Source organism: Neovison vison, chromosome 2, assembly GCF_020171115.1.
Source record: "Neovison vison isolate M4711 chromosome 2, ASM_NN_V1, whole genome shotgun sequence".
NCBI classification, from domain to species: Eukaryota; Metazoa; Chordata; class Mammalia; order Carnivora; family Mustelidae; genus Neogale; species Neogale vison.
In genome coordinates this window covers 11,911,604-11,932,039 of record NC_058092.1, presented here as the reverse complement: position 1 = coordinate 11,932,039, position 20,436 = coordinate 11,911,604, and the positions used below count along the sequence as shown (strand labels likewise).

Below are 20,436 nucleotides of genomic sequence, written 5' to 3'. Positions count from 1 at the left end.
GCACCCCACCTCTGCTGCTCCTCCTCCAGGCGGACAAGGGTGCTCTCCAGGTCATGGCTGTGCTCCGTGTCCTGGGTGGGAGAAGTGGGCATGAGCCTGGGCCAGCAGAGGGAAGGGGCTGCCTTGCCCCCCGCCGGCACCCACCCTCAGCCGCTGCTGCTCCAGCTCTGTGGATCTCTCCACCAGCTGCTGCTCCAGCTCCGAGCACTTCTTCCTGTACTGGAGGGTCTGTGGACAGGTGCGGAGTGGAAGGTTAGCCCCAGGGGATGGGGGCAGGGCAAAGCAAGGCGGGGGAGGGGGACAGGGGCAGGAGTGGGTGGCCCTGACCTTGGCCTGCAGCCGCTGCACAAGCTGGGCCTGCCGCTGCTGGCCCTCCTGGTAGGCCTGCAGCTTGCGCCGGTAGGAGGCCTGCTCCTCCTGCAGCTGCCTCCGCAGCTCCACGCTCTGCCGCACCAGCCCCCTGGGCTCGGGCACTTCCAGCTCCCCAGACTCCAGCTGCACAGCCTGCTCCAGCTGCAGGGAAGGTCCCTGGGTGAGAGGCCCGGGCCTCCGGGGAAGGCAGGCACGGAACTCTGCAGAGGATGCCAGGTTGGGCCCAGACCCACAGGCCCTGCAGGCATACGTGGGCAAGCCCAGGGTGGAGCACTCGCGTGCACAGGGTAACGCAGCTGTGCAGGCACACAGGCTGGGCACGCATGGACACACAGATCAGGCACAGTGGACACATGCAGGCGGGCCCATGAACACGCGCATGCAAAACACAAAGTTGCCGGGGGTTGGCAGGGAGGGGAACCTGACAGGCCCTCTGTGCTCTTGCCTGGGGGCACCATGAGCCTCTGGGCTGAACACCTAACCCAGCTGTGGGGGGTTATTAGCAACAGGCCCCTGTCCCCCAACCCCCACCCAAAGTGAGCTCAGGAAAACCCAGATTTTTGTTCTCTACCATATCTTAGACCCAGGAGAGTGGCAGTGGCGTGCTTGTTGAATCATGAATTCATCGCATGAGCACATCTGAATACTTTCAAACAGAGGCAAAAATATATGCATGCATATCTGAGCTTAGAGACACGCACACACAGAAGGCACAGTGGCAGTCTCAAACATCCCGAGGTGACACGGGTGGGCTCCCCGCCACGCCCCCACTCCCCACATACACAGCGCTCTGTAAGAGGCACCCACTCTAGCACAGGGCGGGTGTCTATGGAAAGCTGCTGTCAGCGCCCTGCTCCGCCCCCGGGCAGCTGGCAGCCCCTTCATTAGCAGACCCTGTGAGCACAGGCCGGATGCCTGGGTGCGTGTGCGCTGTTGTCATCGTTGCTCTGGCAGAGCCTCCTAACCCCTTAGGCACCTGCTGGTCTCAGGGGGCCCTTCAGCCTCCTCAAGCTGTTGGGGAAGGGAGGGGGGAGCGGAGAGAAGAGTGACGAGGCCCAGGGAGAACCAAGAGGAAGACAGCCCAGCCTGGCTGATTCTGACCCAGGCCCACACTCACCATCTACCTCCCCAGCGCCTGGCACGCCACTCACATGCCCTCCCACACCAAGTCCCAGGGACCCCAACAGCAAGGGCAACTGCTGTCACGCGGGCTAATGAACGGGACCAGGCCAGGCCAGGCCAGCCCTCTGGGCCTACATCTACCCAGTACGCCCGGGAGCCCCTTGATGAGCCACTGACCATGCTAACAACCTGCTCTCTGCCCACTCCACCCCGTGTGCTGGGGTCAGTGCTGGAGCAGGGTGACCATGGCCACTGGGGTGCCACCCATAAGGACGGGCGGGTGGGGAGTGCTTGAGGGCTGCTGCCTGGAAGGTGGGCTGCAGGCCTGTGACCAGGGTGGCAGGCACAGTGTCTCCCTCGGAGCGTGGTGGCACCGAGATCCCACGTGTGTTGCCCATCGAGGGCGCAGCTCGCTGGCTGTGCTTTGTCATTTGTCTCCACAGGGGACCTTGTGTGTCTTTGTAGCTAGGCCTTCACAGGGACCCCAGTGAACACCCATGTGTTCACATGTTGTTGTTGTTTTTTCAAAGATTTTATTTATTTATTTGAGACAACAAGACAGAGATAGTGAGAGAGAAAGAGAGAATGAGAGGAAAGGGAGAAGCAGGCTGCCCGCTGAGCAGGAAGCCCGATGTGGGGCTTGATCCCAGTATCCTGGGATCGTGACCCGAGCTGAAGGCAGACGCTTAACCAACTGAGCTGCCCAGGCGCCCCTGTTCATGTGTTTTTATGTCTGGAGGCAGATCTGTAAGTGGGTGGGGCTGGGGCGCGTGTCTGGGCTCCACGTGTGTTGGCGGCATGTGCATCAGCAACTCTGTGCAAGAGCAGGTATGCAGCGTACCTCTGTCTGGCTCTGTGTGTCCACGAGACGGGAGGCCATGCATTGTGCTGTCTGCGGGACAGGGCAGCTCGGTGGTGTGGCTGTGCGTCTGAGTGGTATGTGCGGTGGATGGTGGTGGGTGGGGACAGTGTGGCATCTGGCTGCTGGGGGGACTCATGCTGTGTCCGGTCCACGAATCAGTGTGTATCACGATGGGGGACTTGTGTTTCCAGGTGACATCTCTGTGTGTCCAGGTGGGTTCTGATAGGGGCCCCTGCTCTGTGTGTTTGCACATCTGTGTGAAGCGGGCACTATTTGCTGTGATTTTGGGGGGGTTCAGGCAGTCGCAGGGTGTTCCCCCGGCTCTCACCACAGCTCACAGCCAGGCCCTGGTCACTCCCGGCCACACCTCACCCCTTCGCACAAACTTGACCCCTCACAAAACAGCCTTTCAGTTTAACTTGTAATTCAAAAGCGAAAGAGGCGGGTCACCAAGCTAAGGATGAAAGAAGTTTACTGTCTCCCTTAGCAACCGCTGCCTACTACCCGCCATTCATTCACTGGGTCCAGGTTGCCATAGACACTGGGGGAGCCCAGGGGGCGTGGCCATGCCTTTCTTCCCATTCCCGGCTGCCCAACACCTGCTCCTCAGGGACAAGAAGATGGAGGGGGCCTCCACAGGGACCATGAAGTTCTCCTTCTGACCTGAGAGGAGGCCACGGGGAGCCCCTGCCTCAGTTTCCCTACATGCAGTCAATAGGACACAGATCCTGACCTCGCCTCCACTACTTATTCCCAGGGATGGCATAGGATTGAAAGGGCCAGAACAACCTCACTGATGGGCCTCCCAACAGCCCACGTGTAACAGTTATGGCCACAAGGTCTGGCCCTGCCACCTGCACCATGGGAACAAGTGGGCAGAAGGGACAGAATGTCACAGGACCGCAGAGCCCTGGACCAGGGCCCTTAACCCAGCTCCACCACTGACCCTATCAAGCCCCTGCTTTGGGCCTGCTTCTGCATCTGTCATGGGAGATCTCCAGGCTCTGACGTCCTCTGGGAGCCCACACCCCAGGACAGGCCTGGAGGGCACTCTCACCCAAACCCTGCCTGCAGGTGGGGGGCCTCACTCACACCACCTCACACCCAGAAAAGCGAGACGCCCGGCTCCCTCAGGGTGCTGTTCAGGGGACTGCCCAGCCACACGAGGGAATCTTCTGGACCAAGGCAGCCTCAGCTGCAGCAGCTGTGTCTCAGCAGAAGAGAAACCTGCCACCTCCCATCTCTCCTTTTCTTCCCCTGCCAGCGAGGGGATGCCGCGCCAGCTTCATTGTCGGTCAGAAGCTGGCATTTAAGAGACAGTCCCCGGGGGCCTGGCACTGAGCCAGTGGCCAAAAGATGAGAGGGGGCTAAACTGGAGGAGGGCTGGCTCGAGGCCCCGTCACCCACAACAGGGCACTTGGGCCAGCCCCCACCTCTGCACCCCCTGCAAACCTGGGAACACTAGCTCTGCACTGTCGCCTGCGCTAGGGGCCACTCTGGGCCCCCTGCCCTGCTCCTCCGCAAGTCTCAACAAGTCGGGGGCCTGTCCAGGCAAGCCAACGCCAGGACATTTGCACCCCCCACAACCACACACATAAATGTGTGCCCCTCTTCCCAGTGTGATTAGGCAAGCCCCCGTGGGACAGGCCCAGCCTGGGGAGCCTCAGCTAACCTAGCTCTGCCTAGCGCACAGGGGACTCTGTCGGAGGACCTTCCAGCTTTCCAACTGCCCCCCTGGAACTCCCAGCACAGCTGTCTCTTCCTACACTCAGAAAACAAAACGGCAAAGCACAGCCCCGGGCTGGGGGTCAACAGCCCAAGCCTTCACAGGCTGTGTGACCCCAAGCCCGGCGCTGTCCCTCTCGGAGCCTGCTCTCTTGGTGCAGCGACTGAGAAGCACCCAGCAAGCGCCAGGCCCAGAGGGAGTCAGTAAACCGTAGTTACTGGGATGACTGGTATCACCCGTCTCCCACCTAGACACGCCCTCCCTCCGGCAACACTTTCACCAACTCCCAGCCACCAGCTCCTACTCCCTGGTGTCCTCTCTCACTAGCCTGGGGGCCCAGAGAAAACAAGGCACCCAAAACAATGCTCAGTCCTGGCCTGGGCCCTGGGGACAGGTGCCTGGGAATGGGAGTCCTGTCTGCACTTGGAGGCTGGCCTGGCTTCTCCTTCCTTCCTTGGCGAGGTCTCACCCCCACTGGGAGCGACTGCAGGTCCGCGGCCACCCCAGAGGGCTGGCAGAACGCTGCCCGTGCCTACTCCAGCCTGCCTGCCTCAGTGTCCGGCCGCCGCTGGCCGGACCCCAAGACCCGTGTACATGGGAGCACAGAGGGATGTCCAGACACTGGAGGGGTAGCAGGGTCCTCTAGGGGTCTTACTCTCTGTGCCCCCCACCTCAAGCAGGTGTGGGACAGGCAGGCATGAAACTCCCTGGCTATAGGCACTGGACTCCATCAGCTGGTCGACTCCTCACATCACACTAGCATCCCCAAGACAGAAAACGGACCACGAGGGCACAGGGATTTGCTCAAAGCCACTCACGCTGGCAGAGCCACAATTGGCACCCAGGCCAGCCTGACTCCGGGCCCACCTTCGGCCCAGTGCCCCGGCCCGGCCCGGCTGTCTCCCGGCCCTCGCATCGGAGGAGCACCAGGCCCAGCTCCCGGGCCGCAGGCAGCACCCACCCTCTCGCTGACCGCGTTGTACTTGATGGCCAGCTCGTCGCGCTCCGCACGGCTCTGGGCGAGCAGGTCCTCCACGCGGGACAGCTCCTGCTGCAGCAGCTGGTTTTCCTCCTGTAGTGAGCGCACGGATGCCATCTCCGGGGCGGGCAGCGGGGCTGGAGAGGGACAGCAGGCACGAGGTTGGCTTCCCCCGGGGTGCAGCGGGACATCCTCCCCCTACATCCATCCCCGGAGCGAGCCTCAGAGCCGACACGACCGCAGCGCAAGGGTGGCCCCAGCAGGCCCAGAATGTGCGGAGAGAGGCTTGGTCTAGGAGGCAGGGACTAGCTCCTTCTTTCTCCAATTGTTAACTCTACTCTGGGCCTCAGTTTTGCTGCTCTGCAAATGAGTGGAACGGTAACCAGACCCGACCAGGAGAGCCGGGAGGCCTCGCTTAAGGGAAGGGCTTCATGTAGCTTCTGAAGCCAGGGCTTAAGTTAGTATGGGTCATGCTGAGAGGAGAAGGAGGAAGAGGAAAAGGGAGGAAGAGCCAAAGGGAGAAGTGGATGTGCCCCCCCCATCCTGTGGGCTCCCCTTTCCATCCCAGGAGAACTGGACACATGCCAACACACCATAGGCCTCTAGGCTCTTCCAGACTGAGGTAAGGGCTCTCTGAGTCTCTCCCTGCCTGGGGCTCCTAGGGACCCCAACATCTCTGTTCCTCCCAAGGAGGTTGAGCTTGGACAAGGACTGCAGTCAGAACACCAGCAACACCACCAAGGATAGGAGAGCTGCAAACACACGAGCAGCAACGGAGGGCGCCCTTCCCAGACTCTCGAGCCTGGAGAGGGAGGAGGCTGAGGATGCCACCCACTGGGAGGAACAAGGGCCCATCAGCCTCTCTGCCTGGGCAGGGAATGGTCAGTACCACCCTTCCGACTTCTGCAAAGCCCTGAGCTGAGCTGAGCTGCCCTCCCCTGTAGCCTCAGGGTCAGGCAGCTCACACCATCCCTGGGAGAGAATGTGGTGTTTGGGTCTAAATCTTCGCTATGGGCTACCAGATGGGGTGCTGGTCCGCACTGCCTAGGAGCACCACGTGGGGAACAACTCTGGGCAAATATACCTCTGAGCCTCTATTTCCTCGTCTGTGAAATGGGTCCCTCCATCACAGGGTTGTGTCTGCCTCGCAGTGAGTCACCATTGCCACTGACCGCGGGAAGGGGGCTATGAGGAGGGGGAAGAGGCAGGCAGTGTCTGTGGAAGTTCAAAGAAGAGTGGCACCTTGGCTCTCAGGCTGGGAGAGGTGGCGGGTGACAATCTCTCTGATGCGGGCAGGCAGGCCGGCGGTCCTGGGAGAGTCCTGGGCTGGGTCCTGCACGCTCAGGCCCTCCTCCTGGCCTGCTCTCAGGACGCCGCTCTCCAGGGTCTGGTGGGAAGGGCAGGGGGAGAGAAGCTCTGAAGGGGATTTGGGACGCTGGGCTCCCTGGTCTGGTGGGAGAGGAACAAAGTCCCGCAGCCCAAGATGTGGGTGCCCAGGAAACCCTCAGGAAACCCCCAAATGGAGGAAAGCCAGGGAGTCAGAATGGCCAACAGCCCCCATGGGAAGACTGTGCGCCCCCTGCCCAGGGAAGGAGCCCCCACGGAGGCCTAGAGAAGTGAACCAAACGCATGGCCCACTCATAAAACCCATCGGGCCAGCAGTGTCGGGGGCGGCCGTCCAGTTCCAACCCCACATGGATGAAGATCCCACTGTGCTAGCAGAAGTCACCTCAACCCTTCAGTCTGGGAGCAGGGATGCCCTTTTCCCCATGGGACCTTGGAATAGGGGAGCCATAGCCGCTAAGCCCTGAGCAGCTGCTCTACCCCCAGCCCGGCTGGGAGCGGCAAGCTGGGGCCCCTGTGCACCCCAAACCCACCTATCCCACCCCAGGACCCCAAGAGGCATCTACCGCTCCCCCATTCCTGCTAGACCCAGGCTCCCCTGCCTTAGGCGGGGTGGGCCCAGGCCTCAGGACCCACCTGGATAACCGTCTCCAGTGCCAGCTGGGCCTCCAAAGGTTCCTCCAGCCCCAAACTCATGGGGGGCAAGCTGTGGGCACCCCCCTCCAGGCCCTCCTCCAGGGCCCCAGAGTCCAGCTCGGCTTGCCCATCCCACAGCCAGACCGTTGTGCTGAGCACAGGGCAGATTAGGCTTAAATCCCGCGGTGCCCCCATGTGACCACTGAGGTGGGAGGGGCTGAGAGAGGGGGAGGGGCCGGGAACGGAGAGGAGGGGAGGGAAGAGGAGGAAGAGCCGGCCCGGAGAGGGGGAGTGGAGGAAAGAGGGGAGGAGGTGGGCGAGAAAAGGAAAGGAAGGAGAGAAGGGGGAGGAGGGCCCTGGAGCCAAGGATCTACCCCTCCCAACCACACACACACACACACACACACGCACACACGCACACACGCACACACACTGTCCACCCTCCCCAGCTGCTGGGTCCTAGAGCCCTCCAAGTCCAGGCAGTGGGGTCAGCATCAGGAGGCGGGAAAGGCCAGTCTTAGACCTTCTTTGCTGACCCAGACAGGGGTCACGTGGTTTGCTAAACCCTTATTCCCAGGGCGCTGGGATGATGTTTTCTCACAAGAGGGTCCGCGTAAGGATGGCAGGCTGTGGAATCGCCCACACGCAGCGATTGAATCCCCCCATCCCCTCACCGCCACTCCCCGCGCACACGCACACAGGCTGTGTATTTCTGGGAAAGCAACTTTGCCTCTCTGAGCCTCACCGTTCCCTTGTAAGATGCGGAGAATGATTGGCACCCAACTCTCACGGAGTTGTCTGGGAGATTCAACCAAAAACCATGTGGGCACAAAGAGCGTGTGACTCAATGCCAGGTTCACAGCGAGCATTCAATAAATAACAACTGCGCTCATTTGAAAATCCAACATGGCCCGTCCCTCTACCCCAAGGCCGGAGGTCGGGCCACCTGTCCCATAGTTGCTGCCCTGCCAGCAGGGAAGCTGCCTGGACTAAGTGGCATGTCTGTGGTCACCTGGGAGTCCCAGCGCTGCCCCTCCTCGGCAGTATGACCTTGGACAAGGTTCTCTCTGAGCCTCAGTTCCTCCATCTCTAAAATGGGACTGAGAGCCTCTGCCACACAGAGTCACTGAGGATCATGTGGGTTGAAAGGTTAAGGGGGATCGAACCGCAGCGGGCACAGAGTGAGCAGTGAGCAGATGGCAGCTTCCGTCCTGTTTTCATTAGCCTCACTCCTGCTCCCTGCGGCCCCTCTAAGTGCCATGTCCCAGAGGAGGCAGAGTTGCATTACCTCATTAAGTCCCTACCTCAACCCATTTCCAGGTGAGAAAACCAAGGCTTAGAGAAGTTAGAGCCTTACCCTTTCAAAGTGACATGCCACAGGGAAGTGGTAAGCCCAGAGCTCATTCCACTTGGGCCAGGCAGCCCCCCGGTAAATACTCCAAGGCGAGGCCAGGCATTTTCCCTTTAAGACTCTATTACTCTCATGGCACCTGAGTGGCTCAGTGGGTTAAAGCCTCTGCCTTTGGCTTAGGTCATGATCTCAGGATCCTGGGATAGAGCCCCATATTGGGCTCTCTGCTCGGCAGGGAGCCTGCTTCCCCCCCCCCCCCGCCTGCATATGATCTCTGTCAAATAAATAAATAAAATCTTAAAAAAAAAAAAGACTCTATTACTCTCTCTAGGTCAGACTGGGGAATGCAGCAGCTGCAATATAAGTGCACATTAGTCAGGCTGCACCTCTCACCCTCAACTAGGAAATCCATTCTGCAAATGGAAAACCAGGAAACAGGGCACCAGGCCAAAAAGGTAAGCGCCATCAAGTTGCTATGGCAAGCAAGGCCAAATTCAGGCAAAAGTGAACTGGGCCAGGGGCAGAGAGCTGTCACTATAAAACTTTAGGACTCCCATTTTCCCACCTCCAGACACCCTCCAGAAGTCCCCTCTATAGGCTGCACACCCATAACCAGAGCAGGGGGAGGTCACAAACACCCCCTAGACCAGGACCTCCACCCCCCCACTTGCCCAACTTGGCACAGAGGCACCCCAGATGTGCTTAGTGAACTGGCCATTATTCTGTGCTTTCCCCCAGCCAGTGCCCTAAGGGATCAGGGGAAGGGAGCAGGATGCCAGAACCCTTGGCTCTGTCCAGAGTTCTCCCCCTAGAGTCTGACTGGGTTCTCTAGATGCCAAGAAATCACATCTAAACCCTGTGTGCGCAGGCAGGTCTCCCGAATCTGCAGCCAAACCTCGAAGCAATGATTAACTTCCTCATAGGAATAATCTGGACATTACAGTTTCAGCATCCAACCCCAGTCTTGGCTATCCTTCCCCACCAGCTGTGCGACCTAGGCCAGTGACTTCACCTCTCTGAGCCTCAGTTTCCTCATCTGTAAAATGGGATGATAATGGTGCCTATTTCTATCATGAGGATTCAATAAGGTGGTCCATGCCTAGCTGTGTGCTTGGACGTGGTGTGGCATAGACTATGTGTTCACCAAAACATACTTCCAATTCTTCTTAGAAAATGGGACTCCCTTGCCGTCAGATATGGCCACGTGACACGTTCTGGACAGCAGAATCAAAGTAGAATGTGTGCCACTTCAGATCTGCCCATGAAAACCTTGCAGGAGGGACTGTTTAATCTCCTGCCCTGTCCAGCAGCTGGAAGGAAATAATGCTGAGGTCCTAGGAGAGCCACCAGCTGGAGGGGTCTGGGTCCGTGGGTCGCCATGTAGAAAGCCACCTGCCAAACACCTGCCAGGGCTTTCCATGAATGAGAAATAAACTTCTGTTAAGCCTCTGAGACTTCGGGGTCTCACTGTCACATCAGCTGGTATCACCTTAGTGATTACATGTTGTTAAATAGTGCGTGAGTGCTGGCTCAATCATTACTACCACTGGTGTTACTGGCTTTTCCCAATATCTATTCTAGCACCTTGTGCCTGGTACACAGTGGCATACCTCAGCCATTGTTTGGCAAATAAATACAGAGGAGACACTCTCTGCACTTGTTCCCTCCCCACCCCTGCTGGGCTCTGGCCCACCCTCCCAGCCAGCTGTTTGCCAGATCCAGTGGCAGGAATCAGCCAAAAAGTCCTTCAGAGATTACTCCTGAGTTTCAAACACACCATGTTCGTACCCACTTATGCCTTTACTCTCCTATTGCTGACTAGAAATTATAACAAAAACATTGAGCCAACCATGAGCCCAGCCCTCTGCCCGTAAATTTGCATCTGTACATACCTGTTTTAACCTTTTTTTTTTTTAAGGTTTTATTTATTTATTTGACAGAGACACAGTGAGATCAGGAACACAAGCAGGGGGAGAGGGTGAGGGAGAAGCAGGCCTCCCACCGAGCAGGGAGCCCGATGCAGAGCTAGACCCCAGGACCCTGGGATTATGACCCAAGCCTAAGGCAGACACTTAACGATTGAGCCACCCAGGCGCCCCCTGTTTTAACCTTCTTGACAGCCGTGTCATGCTGGTACTGTTCTACCCACTTTACAGATGACAACACTAAGGCTCAGCGAAGTTAAGTAACTTGCTCAAAGTTACCAGCATGGAGAGCTGGAGCCATATGTGAGACCCAGGCATGCCTGGTTCCAAAGTTTTGGACAATAACAGCAATGGCTCCCGTTATGTTGTGCTTACTGTGTGCCAAACACCACCCCAGGTCTCGGTGTGTGTTATATAAGCTGCCGCCATCATTTGCCTGCACCGCTGAGATGGCTCTTCATAGGTTGCCGGCTTCCACTCTTGTCCCTCAGTTCCAGTATATTCTCAAGCAATGGAGATCACATCCCTCTTCTGCTCAATGCCCCCGCCACACACACACGCACACGCACACGCACACACACACACACACAGCCTCCTATCACACTCAAAATAACAAAATTCAAAGTCCCGCCACAGCATACAAGGCTTGCCGGATCTGGCCTCAGTCCCCCTCTCCCACCTCACCATCCTCTTCCCGCTCCCCCACTGCTCACGCCACCCTAGCCATGCTGGCCTTGATTCTCATCAAAACACACCAGGCATGCTCCCACCTCAGGACCTTTGCACCTGCCACCTTTTCTGCCTGCTATGCTCTTCCCTCCTCTGCATGGCCGATTCCTGCTTATCAACCAGAACTTGACTCAAAAATACCAGCTAAAGTGGTGCCTGCCTATAGCCAGGCATGGATGTTGTCTATCTCCTCCAAGGACAGGGACCAAGTTGGCTTTGTTCAGTGCTGTCTCCACAGCCAATGCTCCATGAACAGCTGTTGAATGAATGAATGTTGAAACAAGTAATAATATAGGAAACTAAATGAAAGAAATTAAAGAAAAAGAAACAATTCTTCTGAGCTTTGCCGGGGGTCATATCGGGCAAGTTCTGGCGAAAAACGATGTCACCCACAGACTGGGATCCCAGAACGACCCCCAGGGAACACATGGTCAGCACCTGCTGGCCAGGAACTTAGTGTAAAAACCTGAAGGGACCCCCGAGTGGGAAGGATGCCTAGTGTCCAAGGGCTGGCCCTCATCCTCAGGGCTTGAGAGAAAGCCTGGGGAGAAGAAGAGCTAAGTTAGGCAAAGCCTCAAGATCCATGGGTTCTGACTCCTGAGGTCTTCTCTGAACCCTGCTCCGGACTAAGGAGCCCAGCCTGGCCTTAGCCTCCCTCTGCTCCTAACACAGACTTGTTTATTTATTAAGCACCTGTTGCGAGCCCAGCTAAGGAAAAGAGGAAATCTCCGATGAAAACAGACAGAAGGTACCCTGACAGACCCTGTCCCACAATGTCCCAATCCCCCAGACAAGTCCCAGTCCCAGGGGGAGCTGGGGAGATTGGCCACCAAGGGAGCAGACATCTGGCCAGAACACAGTCCTGTTGCGTTTGCATACAAATCACGACGGAGCCCGTTCGAAACGCCAACCCTAGACCCCGCGCTGAGAAACCCAAGGAGGGCCCAGATCCCCTGCTCAGGCTGTGCCATCTTCGGCAACTCAATTGACCACTCTGGGCCTGCAGGCTACTCTGCACGCCGTCGGGTCGCCGCGAGGGCGAAATCCCTTCCCGCGCGAGGACCGCAGGGACGGTGTTGGGCCCACAGGAAGCCGCAGCGCGGGAGCTCCTGTTGTGGGGACGGGAGGAAGGGCCTCCGGCGGCGGTCCAGCAGGAGGGACGAGGGGACGCAGCACGGGGGCGCCCGCCGGGGCCTCAGGCCGCCAAGCCTGGCAGGCCCCCGACGCGCCCGGCCCCCAGCCCGCGAGAGCCGGGACAGGGTCTGGAGCGGAGGGCAGGCAGGATGCCCGCAGAGCCGGGGGTGCGGGGACAGGGCGACCGCACAGGGTTTCCCAAGGGCCCGGGGACAACGGCTCCGGCCCGCCCCCTGGCGCGCTCCCGCCTTCCCGCCCGCGCGCGCCGCCCCTTCAGCCCTGCGGCCTTCGTCCGCCGAAGCGCGCGCCCGCGGTCTCCTACCTTTGCGCGCCGCCGCCGCCGCCGCCGCCGCCACCGCCGCCGCCGCACGGGCCGGGCGGGGCGGGGCGGGGCGGAGCATTGGCGGGGGCGGGGACTGAGGGTGGGGGCGAGCCTAAGGGCGTGTCCAAGGCGGGGCGGGGCCGAAGGCCGTTTCGCTGGAGGTAACCCGTGCCAGTGCCCGCCCGCGTTCCCGCGTAGCCCGGCGCGAAGGGCGCGTCGGGTCCCTGGGCCCCGTGGTGGCGGCAGACCTGACCCAGGCAGCGCTCTCAAACTATGGAGCGCTAGCTGGCGGCGGGTACTGGGTTGAGGGCTTTTCCAGCGCGGTCTCACTTGGGGCTCCGGACAATCCAGCAAACAGGGATTATTCGCTCCTGTTGCATAACAGAAAATGCCCACACTCAGGGGCAGAATCCCGCTGTGGTCTCGCTTATATTCCCTGGCCCGGCCTTGAAGGTCTAAAACTCAAGCTCTGGCCTCTGCCTGTCGCCAGCCAAACTGAGGGGGCAATCCCCGCCCCATCGCCCCGCGCCTTCAGAGCCCACAATAACAGTACTAAGGCTTTGATGACTGCACCGGCAGAAAAACCTTTTCCTGATCGCCCTGCAACCTTGCCTGAGGCACCCTGACCTCAGTTTGTTCATCTGTGAAATGGCAGAACCCATCTGCTACCCACTCTTTGTTTCAAACTCATGTGCCTTGCCCAAATGGGATAGGGACCAGACCACAGAGGAAACCATGCCTTTTCTTTTCTTTTTTTTTTTTCTTTGAAATCTCTGCATCGAAAGTGGGTAGCAAACTCACAACCCTGGAATCAAGAGTCTCCAGCTTCACAGGCCCTCCGAGGAAACCATGGGTTGGGAACTAAGCTGTGATCTGTAGATTCAGTCTGCCCACTGAGGCTCAGTCTCTCTCTGCTCTCCAAAGCATTGAATCAAATCACCCATTTTCAAAGGGGGGGTCAGGTCTGAAAATCTAGGGTGGAGAGAGGGGTGCGGTTGGTTTGAAAAAGCATGTATAGTTTTATGATTTTTCAAAGGATTTTATTTTTTATATGACAGAGAGCACAAGCAGGGGGAGTGGCAGAAGGAGAGGAAGAGGGAGAAGCGAGCTCGTTCTGAGCAGGCAGCCCCATGGTGGGGCTCGATCCCAGGACCCTGGCATCAGGACCTGAGCTGAAGGCAGATGCTTGACCATCTGAACCACCCAGGTGCTCCTAACTTGATGATTTTATATTTGGAAAACGGTCAATAGATGGGCAGGAGGGGGTGAGTAGGAGTTTTCTCTTTGTGAAGGAAGAGCCTGGGTTTTTTTTATCTGAGAAACGATATTTGAGGCTGTCAACATGGCATTCTAGCCCTGACACCCTGGGACGGCGCAAGTGAGGCTGTGGCCTGGGCCAGGGCTACGAGCTATGAATCCAGAAAGGTTTGGGTCAGTCCTTAGGGTTTGGGGTTGGGGAGGTGGAGCTCTGAGGTTGGGAGAGGAAGGGCACAAAGGAGAAGGCTGGCTGACGTCTGCCAGTAAGCACAGCTGGCTCCTAGGCACCCCAGCATGGCCCAGGTCTTTGTCACCCTGTCTGGAGTCCCCAGACTTGCGGGGTCCCTACCCAGGCCCTGACAGGCTCCCCAGTCCACTGCTGATCCTCGTGTCCTTGCAGAGCCCTCACTCCAGAGTGCTCCTCCCAGCGCCCCCATCCCTGTCCCTCCCTCCAACGGACCTCCTGTTGCTTCTGCCAGGTGTCCCTTGGTCACCAGCACGTGCACCTACACCGGTGCCTACACCGCAGCCTACACCGGCTGTGTACCACACTGTGCTGGCTGCTTTGGCTTCCATTTTCTCGTGCTATCCTCTGTGCCCTGTGGATGCTCTGTGACACAGGATCTAGGCTACGAAGCAGGTTCTAGGATTATTTCTATTTTACAGATGAGGAAACTGAGATTCAGAGAGGTACATACAGTCACTTGCTCAACGATACACAGCAGGGAGTTCAGTAGCTTTCAACCCCACCTTCTTTCCTCTATACCATGCAACCTGATGCGAGACTTTGGAAGGGACAGCAAGCACAGTGACTCTCTCCTGACCCTCTTATCCCAGAGCCCACAGGACCCTGCTGCAGGGAGTCACATACGTACCTCTGGCCCCCCTCTCTGTGCCGAGTCAGTGGCTCTGCTCAGCTCAGCATGGCCAGTGGTCATCTGAGTCCCCAGAACTGCTGCCCACGGGTCACCCAGCCCGAAAACCAGACGGTGCTCAGCCCAGCAACCCCAAGATCAGCCACCCGAAGGGAATCGTGCCGGGGGCTCACCTGCTCACTGCAGAGGGTTCTAAATCTGCAGCTCAGGTAACTGGAAAACAAGCCACTGGAATTGTCACCCCAGGGTTGCTAGGGCCAACCGCCTGCCAAATCCGGGTGCTAGGCTGGGTGGAACTCTGCCCACCATCCGTAAAACCACATTAACCAGGAGGCTTAGAGGACGAGGCATTCTGATTGACTGGTTTCACTGGATATCTTAAAGGTAACTTGCAAAGTCTTTCTAGAAGATCCAACTTGGATAGCAAAAAATGAGAAAGACTGAAAGTTTCAGCACTAACATACCTAATCTTGGGTGGTTTCTTTAATGGAAAACTATGAAATCATTCCAAATGTTAGAGAAGAACATTCAATGTCTGGAGAAACGGTTATAAGTTATTAAGGGACATGTTTCAGAACACTAGACAGAATAAGCCCCTATCTGTAAAAAAATAAAATTTATTTACTGTTTATATATATATTAAAAAGAGAAGATACTAAAATGCTCATTCTGCTCTGTATCTTTGAGTGTTGATATAACAAATGACCTTTTAAATATATATTTTTTCTTCCTTTTTTTTAAAAAAAAGATTTTATTTATTTATTTGACCCAGATAGAGAGAGATCACAAGTAGGCAGAGAGGCAGGTGGGTGGGGGGTGGGAGGAAGGGGGGAGGGGAAAGCAGGCTCCCTGCTGAGCAGAGAGCCCAAAGCAGGTCTCAATCCCAGGACCCTGAGATTATGACCTGAGTCAAAGGCAGAGGCTTAACCCACTGAGCCACCCAGGCACCCTTTCTTCCTTTCTTTGAAAAGATGGTTTATTTACATGGTTCAGATTCAGAAAGTTACAAAAGGGGGCACCTGGGTGGCTCAGTGGGTTAAGCCGCTGCCTTCGGCTCAGGTCATGATCTCAGGGTCCTGGGATCGAGTCCCACGTCGGGCTCTCTGCTCAGCGGGGAGCCTGCTTCCTCCTCTCTCTCTCTGCCTGCCTCTATGCCTACTTGTGATCTCTCTCTGTCAAATAAATAAATAAAATCTTTATTTTTTTTTATTTTTTTTTTTTAAAGATTTTATTTATTTATTTGACAGAGAGAGATTACAAGTAGCCAGAGAGGCAGGCAGAGAGAGAGAGAGGAGGAAGCAGGCTCCCTGCAGAGCAGAGAGCCCGACGCGGGACTCGATCCCAGGACCCTGAGATCATGACCTGAGCCGAAGGCAGCGGCTTAACCCACTGAGCCACCCAGGCGCCCAATAAATAAAATCTTTAAAAAAAAAAAAAAGAAAGTTACAAAAGTGTCTCCTGGTATCCAGCATCTCTGTCTCCCAGGCACCCAGTCTCTCGTGTAGGCAACTTGTGGGGTGCTATTTCCTGTGTATCTTTCCAGAGATATTTTGTGCTCATAAAGCTTTCCCTTCCCTTTTATGCAAAAGAGCATATTCTATCTACGCCGTATTCTGTACCTTGCTGCCTACCCTTGATATAGCTCAGCCTTACAACTATATAAAGAGCTTTCTTTCTTTTTTTTTTTTTTTTTTTAAGATTTATTTGACAAACAGAGCAAGCACAAGCAGGGGGAGCAGCAAGCGAAGGGAGGAGAAGCAGGCTCCCCACTGAGCAGAGACACCTCTGGGGGTGCGGTTCGATCCCAGGACCCTGGGATCATTACCCGACCTGAAGGCCGACTGAGCCACCCAGGTGCCCCTATAAAGAGCTTTTTTATTCCGTTTTCCCCCCAAAATCTAGTATTCCATTATATGAATGTATCTAAATTTATATAACCCATCCCTTACTGACGGATCTTGGAATGGGTAGACTGTGGTAAGTTGAAATGTGTCCCCCCAAAAGATATGTTCAAGTACCAACCCCCAATACCTGTGAATGTGAGCTTATTTGGAAATAGGGTCGTGCGGATGTAATTAAAGATTTTGATAGAATCATCCTGGATTTTTTTTTTAAGATTTTATGTATTTATGTATTTATTTGATAGAGAGGGAGAGAGCACGAGACAGAGTGCACAAGCAGGGGGGCAGTGGCAGGCAGAGGGAGAAGGAGAAGCAGGCTCCCCATAGAGCAGGGGGAGCGTGATGTGGGACTTGAACCCAGGACCCTGGGATCATGACCTGAGCCAAAGGCAGTCGCTTAACCAGCTGAGTCACCCAGGTGCCCAAGTTGTCCGTGGTTCAAGGTCCACTTAAATCCAGGGGTGGGCCCTAAATCCAGTGCAGGGTGTCCTCAGAGATGGGCTCCTGTTCCTACAAAGCAAGGAATGATTTGGGATGATCGCTAATATCCTCTGTGGTTTTGTTTTTGTACCTGTGTTACTTCTGTAATCCAGAAGAAAACATGAAAGTATCTGTCTACGTTCAAGCTACAGTAAGGAAAAACTTGTCTTCTCCCAATTCTGGTCCATTCTGCCCACAGAGCATGGCACCCTCCTGTCACCTTCTGCTCAGAGAAATCAACACCTACTGTGTGCCGTGAGGCATGGAGGGGCTTCTAATCACCTAGGAGGCAAGGCCCTGCCCTTGACCTGTCATTTGATACCTGCCATGTTATGGCTTTCTTGATCTGCTGGAAGAATGGGAACTCCCACAGATTAACCCAGTCTTCCAAGCCCGCTGCGGAGGCAGCACTGGTTGGATCCGTCTGATTAGAAGCATGGATGCTGGAGCCGGATGCCTGGGCTCTGATCCCAGCTCTGCCGCTCAGCAGCCATGTGACTTCAGGCAAACTACCTCATCTCACGGCTTGTCTTGTCATTTGTAAAACAGGTAAGTACCTACATCAGAGGGCAGATGTGATGGCAAAACGAGTTTTAGGCCAAGTGCATGGAACAGTGCCTAGCATGGAGGAAGAGTAGGCATCGCTGCTGGCAACATAAAGGGGGAAAGGAAACCCAAAGGAGCATGGGAAGTGAGCTGCCAAGGCCACAGAGGCCTCAGATCTGTCCAGATGCTTTTCTCTGAGACTCCCACTTCAAACATGTTTTGCTCACTTCTTGTCTTAGTGATCTATTGTCTAACAGGATTCCCACAAATGCAGCAGTTCAAAACATTTATTGGCTGTTTCTCTGGATCAGGTGTCTGGGCACAGATGCAGTCAAGGCTTGGCCAGGGCATGGGGCTCATCTGAACAACCAGCTGGGCAAGGACCGGCTTCCAGGCTCCCATGGAGGGAGCTCCCTTCCTTGCAGACTGCTGGACCAGGGGCTCTGGTCTCCTGCTGGCTGTCAGCCTGAGGCTGTCCTAGCTCCTCGCCTCTTTGACCCTCCAACCGGGGCAGCACACACAGAGGAGCTTGTTTCTCCAAAGCCAGTAACAGAGGGTCTCTCTCTGGACAGAAGTCCTGACAGCAGAACAGATGTGATGTTCTGTAACGTGATCATGGAAGCCACATTTTGTCCTCTTTGCCTTACTGTGTTGTTTAGAAGTCACGGGTCTGGCCTGTGCTAGAAGATTCCTGGAGATGGGCACACCTGGTAGTGGCATTTGTGGGAGCCACGCTCATCTGGAAGGGTATTCAAATCCCCCTGCTCTGTAGACCGCAACCCAGGCCCCGTCTCCCCCCACCCCACCCCACCTCCTTGGAAGCTCCAGTCCGGTGTCTGAAGAGAAGCCTGGTTTGGCAGTGGGGATTTTCCTGGGGACCCTGGTAGGTGCTTCCCAGCCAGGCTTCCAGTTGGTGATGGAGAGCACCGAACTGTTTTATTACCTGCCCCCCAACCCCTCATGGATGTGTCAAGGTGTTTTTCCGGTTAGACCCTTGAAGGCTGCTTCACCAGCCGCCTCACCACCCCCATTAGGAGTAACGGTTTTGATTCTAGATGAAGGTAATTAAGGCCAAACTATGGTACGAGGGCAAGTGCTAGTGCGACCAGGCCTCCTGGGACTGACCCCCGAGTTAAGGAAGGAGCCTAACAAGGACAGCACCCAGACCCGAAGCCCAGGTCCAGCTCCAGAACCCGAGAGCCCACCTCCAAGGAGAGGAACTTCCACTCCAGGAAGAGTTCAAAGTAAACTTCCTTTCCAGCCTCCAAGCACTGAGGAAGGAAGAAGATGGGACATAATGGGCAAGAGACGCAAGGTATCCTACTCCAGACTCTGATGCTAACTCCTTACTCTTACTCGAAGGGCAGAGGACCCTTTATTCTAATCTTCCATGTCCCTCCTTACACGGTTTATTAGCCAGAACAGCTGTTTCCATAACTAACAAAAACTGCAGCTTTCTTCCCGAACCCTTGAGCACGGGAAGCGCTGGGGCCTTTAGTTTTTGGCTTCTGCGCGCCTGTTACACCCTTCCTATTTAAGGAGTGGTTTCCCCGGTGAGGTCTTGCAGGTAGGCAGGGCCCCTCCCACATTAAGCTACAAACGTCCCAGTGCTCTTCTAGATACACCGGGGAGACGTTACTGGCTGCCTTAGAGCATCAAGACCCAATTCTCTTATTCTGCCTCATGTGACATCCTGGCACCGGACTTTAAATCTGGACACACGATCAGCAGTGGGAGGTGGCTGTGAGTCTGGCTGCGGCACCCTGGATGGCTTCGGGGCCATGCTGCCAAAAACAGGCTCATCTTCGACATACACGGGACAGAAGTAAATATATTTATTTATCTTCGGAATCTGGTCCCACAAAAAGGCCAACACTTTTTTCTTTCAGTTGTCTTGACCCTTCAAAAAATCGATCTTCAATGAAGAGGTAAAGTATGTTGATAAAAAGCAAATTTCGAGGTGTGCTCAGATAAAATTATTTCTCATCAACCAGTAAAACAGGCAGCCCTAGTCTCCCAGTTCACTCAGAACTCCTTCCGTCATGTACAGTTTCTGAAGGAGAAAAGAAAGTAAGAGGCTGTCTGCAGACAAGGCACTTCAGAAACCACACCAAGGAGAAAACCCAAGGCCCCTGGGAACCGCGCTGGGAGCCCGTGAGCCCAGAGAGCTGTCCGTGGACAGGACGGCTGGACCGCCCACCGCCGGGAGAACAGTGCCGGCTTTCCTGCCCGAGCAGCTTCCGGCGCCTGCCTCAGCCCACACTGCCCACATGGTGACCCGGCAGCCAGGCCACTTAGCCAAGAAGGAACAACACTTTCTGAAGCTCAGAGCAGCTCCTATGGCGGACAGGGCGGGATGCTTTCCGAGGTCCCTGCTGGGACATCTTGCAGGAGCAGTCCCTTTTGCAAAGATGAGTTAGTGCAGATCAGCACGTTAGCAAAGCAATTAAAAAATTTTTAAAAGCTGGTTAATACTCTTGATTTCCCTCCTGATTATCTGCTCAAGCTGCAGCCTATAAACCTGCCAGAAATCAGGAAGGAATCCCCCCTCTGAAGGCACCATGAATGATGTGGCTACAGCCGACGAGCGTACAGAAGACCCTCCTCCTCTGGCCAGTGATCACAGGACATCTGTAACCACTGAGAAGGGCCCAGTGAGGCCAGGTAGCAGGCTCAAGCCCTTCTTTTGCTTTGGGGGCTTCTGTTTAATATGGGTCACGTGATGGAAGCAGCAGTCTCAGAGTCTCTCATGTCAAGAGATGGGCAGGGACAGGGATGCTGGGCTTTCCTCCTCGAGTCCTAGGGAACAGTGTGACACTGCACCCATTTACTGCCTAACACGCCAGTCTGTCCAAGTCAGCTGAGGAGGAGAGGA

General features: G+C 56.0%; 1 protein-coding gene across 2 annotated transcripts in view; it reads right to left on the bottom strand.

Moving 5' to 3' along the window:
- Positions 1-7,226, bottom strand: part of CROCC (ciliary rootlet coiled-coil, rootletin) — a 40,539-nt gene extending 33,313 nt beyond the window's left edge. Inside the window, exons 1-6 of one of the 2 annotated variants that reach the window (XM_044237260.1) lie at positions 7,042-7,226; positions 6,304-6,448; positions 5,044-5,198; positions 328-513; positions 145-228; positions 10-71 (exon numbers count right to left, since the gene is read on the bottom strand). In XM_044237260.1, coding sequence (XP_044093195.1) covers positions 10-71; positions 145-228; positions 328-513; positions 5,044-5,198; positions 6,304-6,448; positions 7,042-7,101 — 692 coding nt within the window. In that variant the 5' untranslated portion in view covers positions 7,102-7,226. The remainder of the gene's footprint in view (positions 1-9; positions 72-144; positions 229-327; positions 514-5,043; positions 5,199-6,303; positions 6,449-7,041) is intronic. The other variant, XM_044237261.1, reaches the window with a different exon arrangement.
- Positions 7,227-20,436: the final 13,210 nt, after the last annotated feature.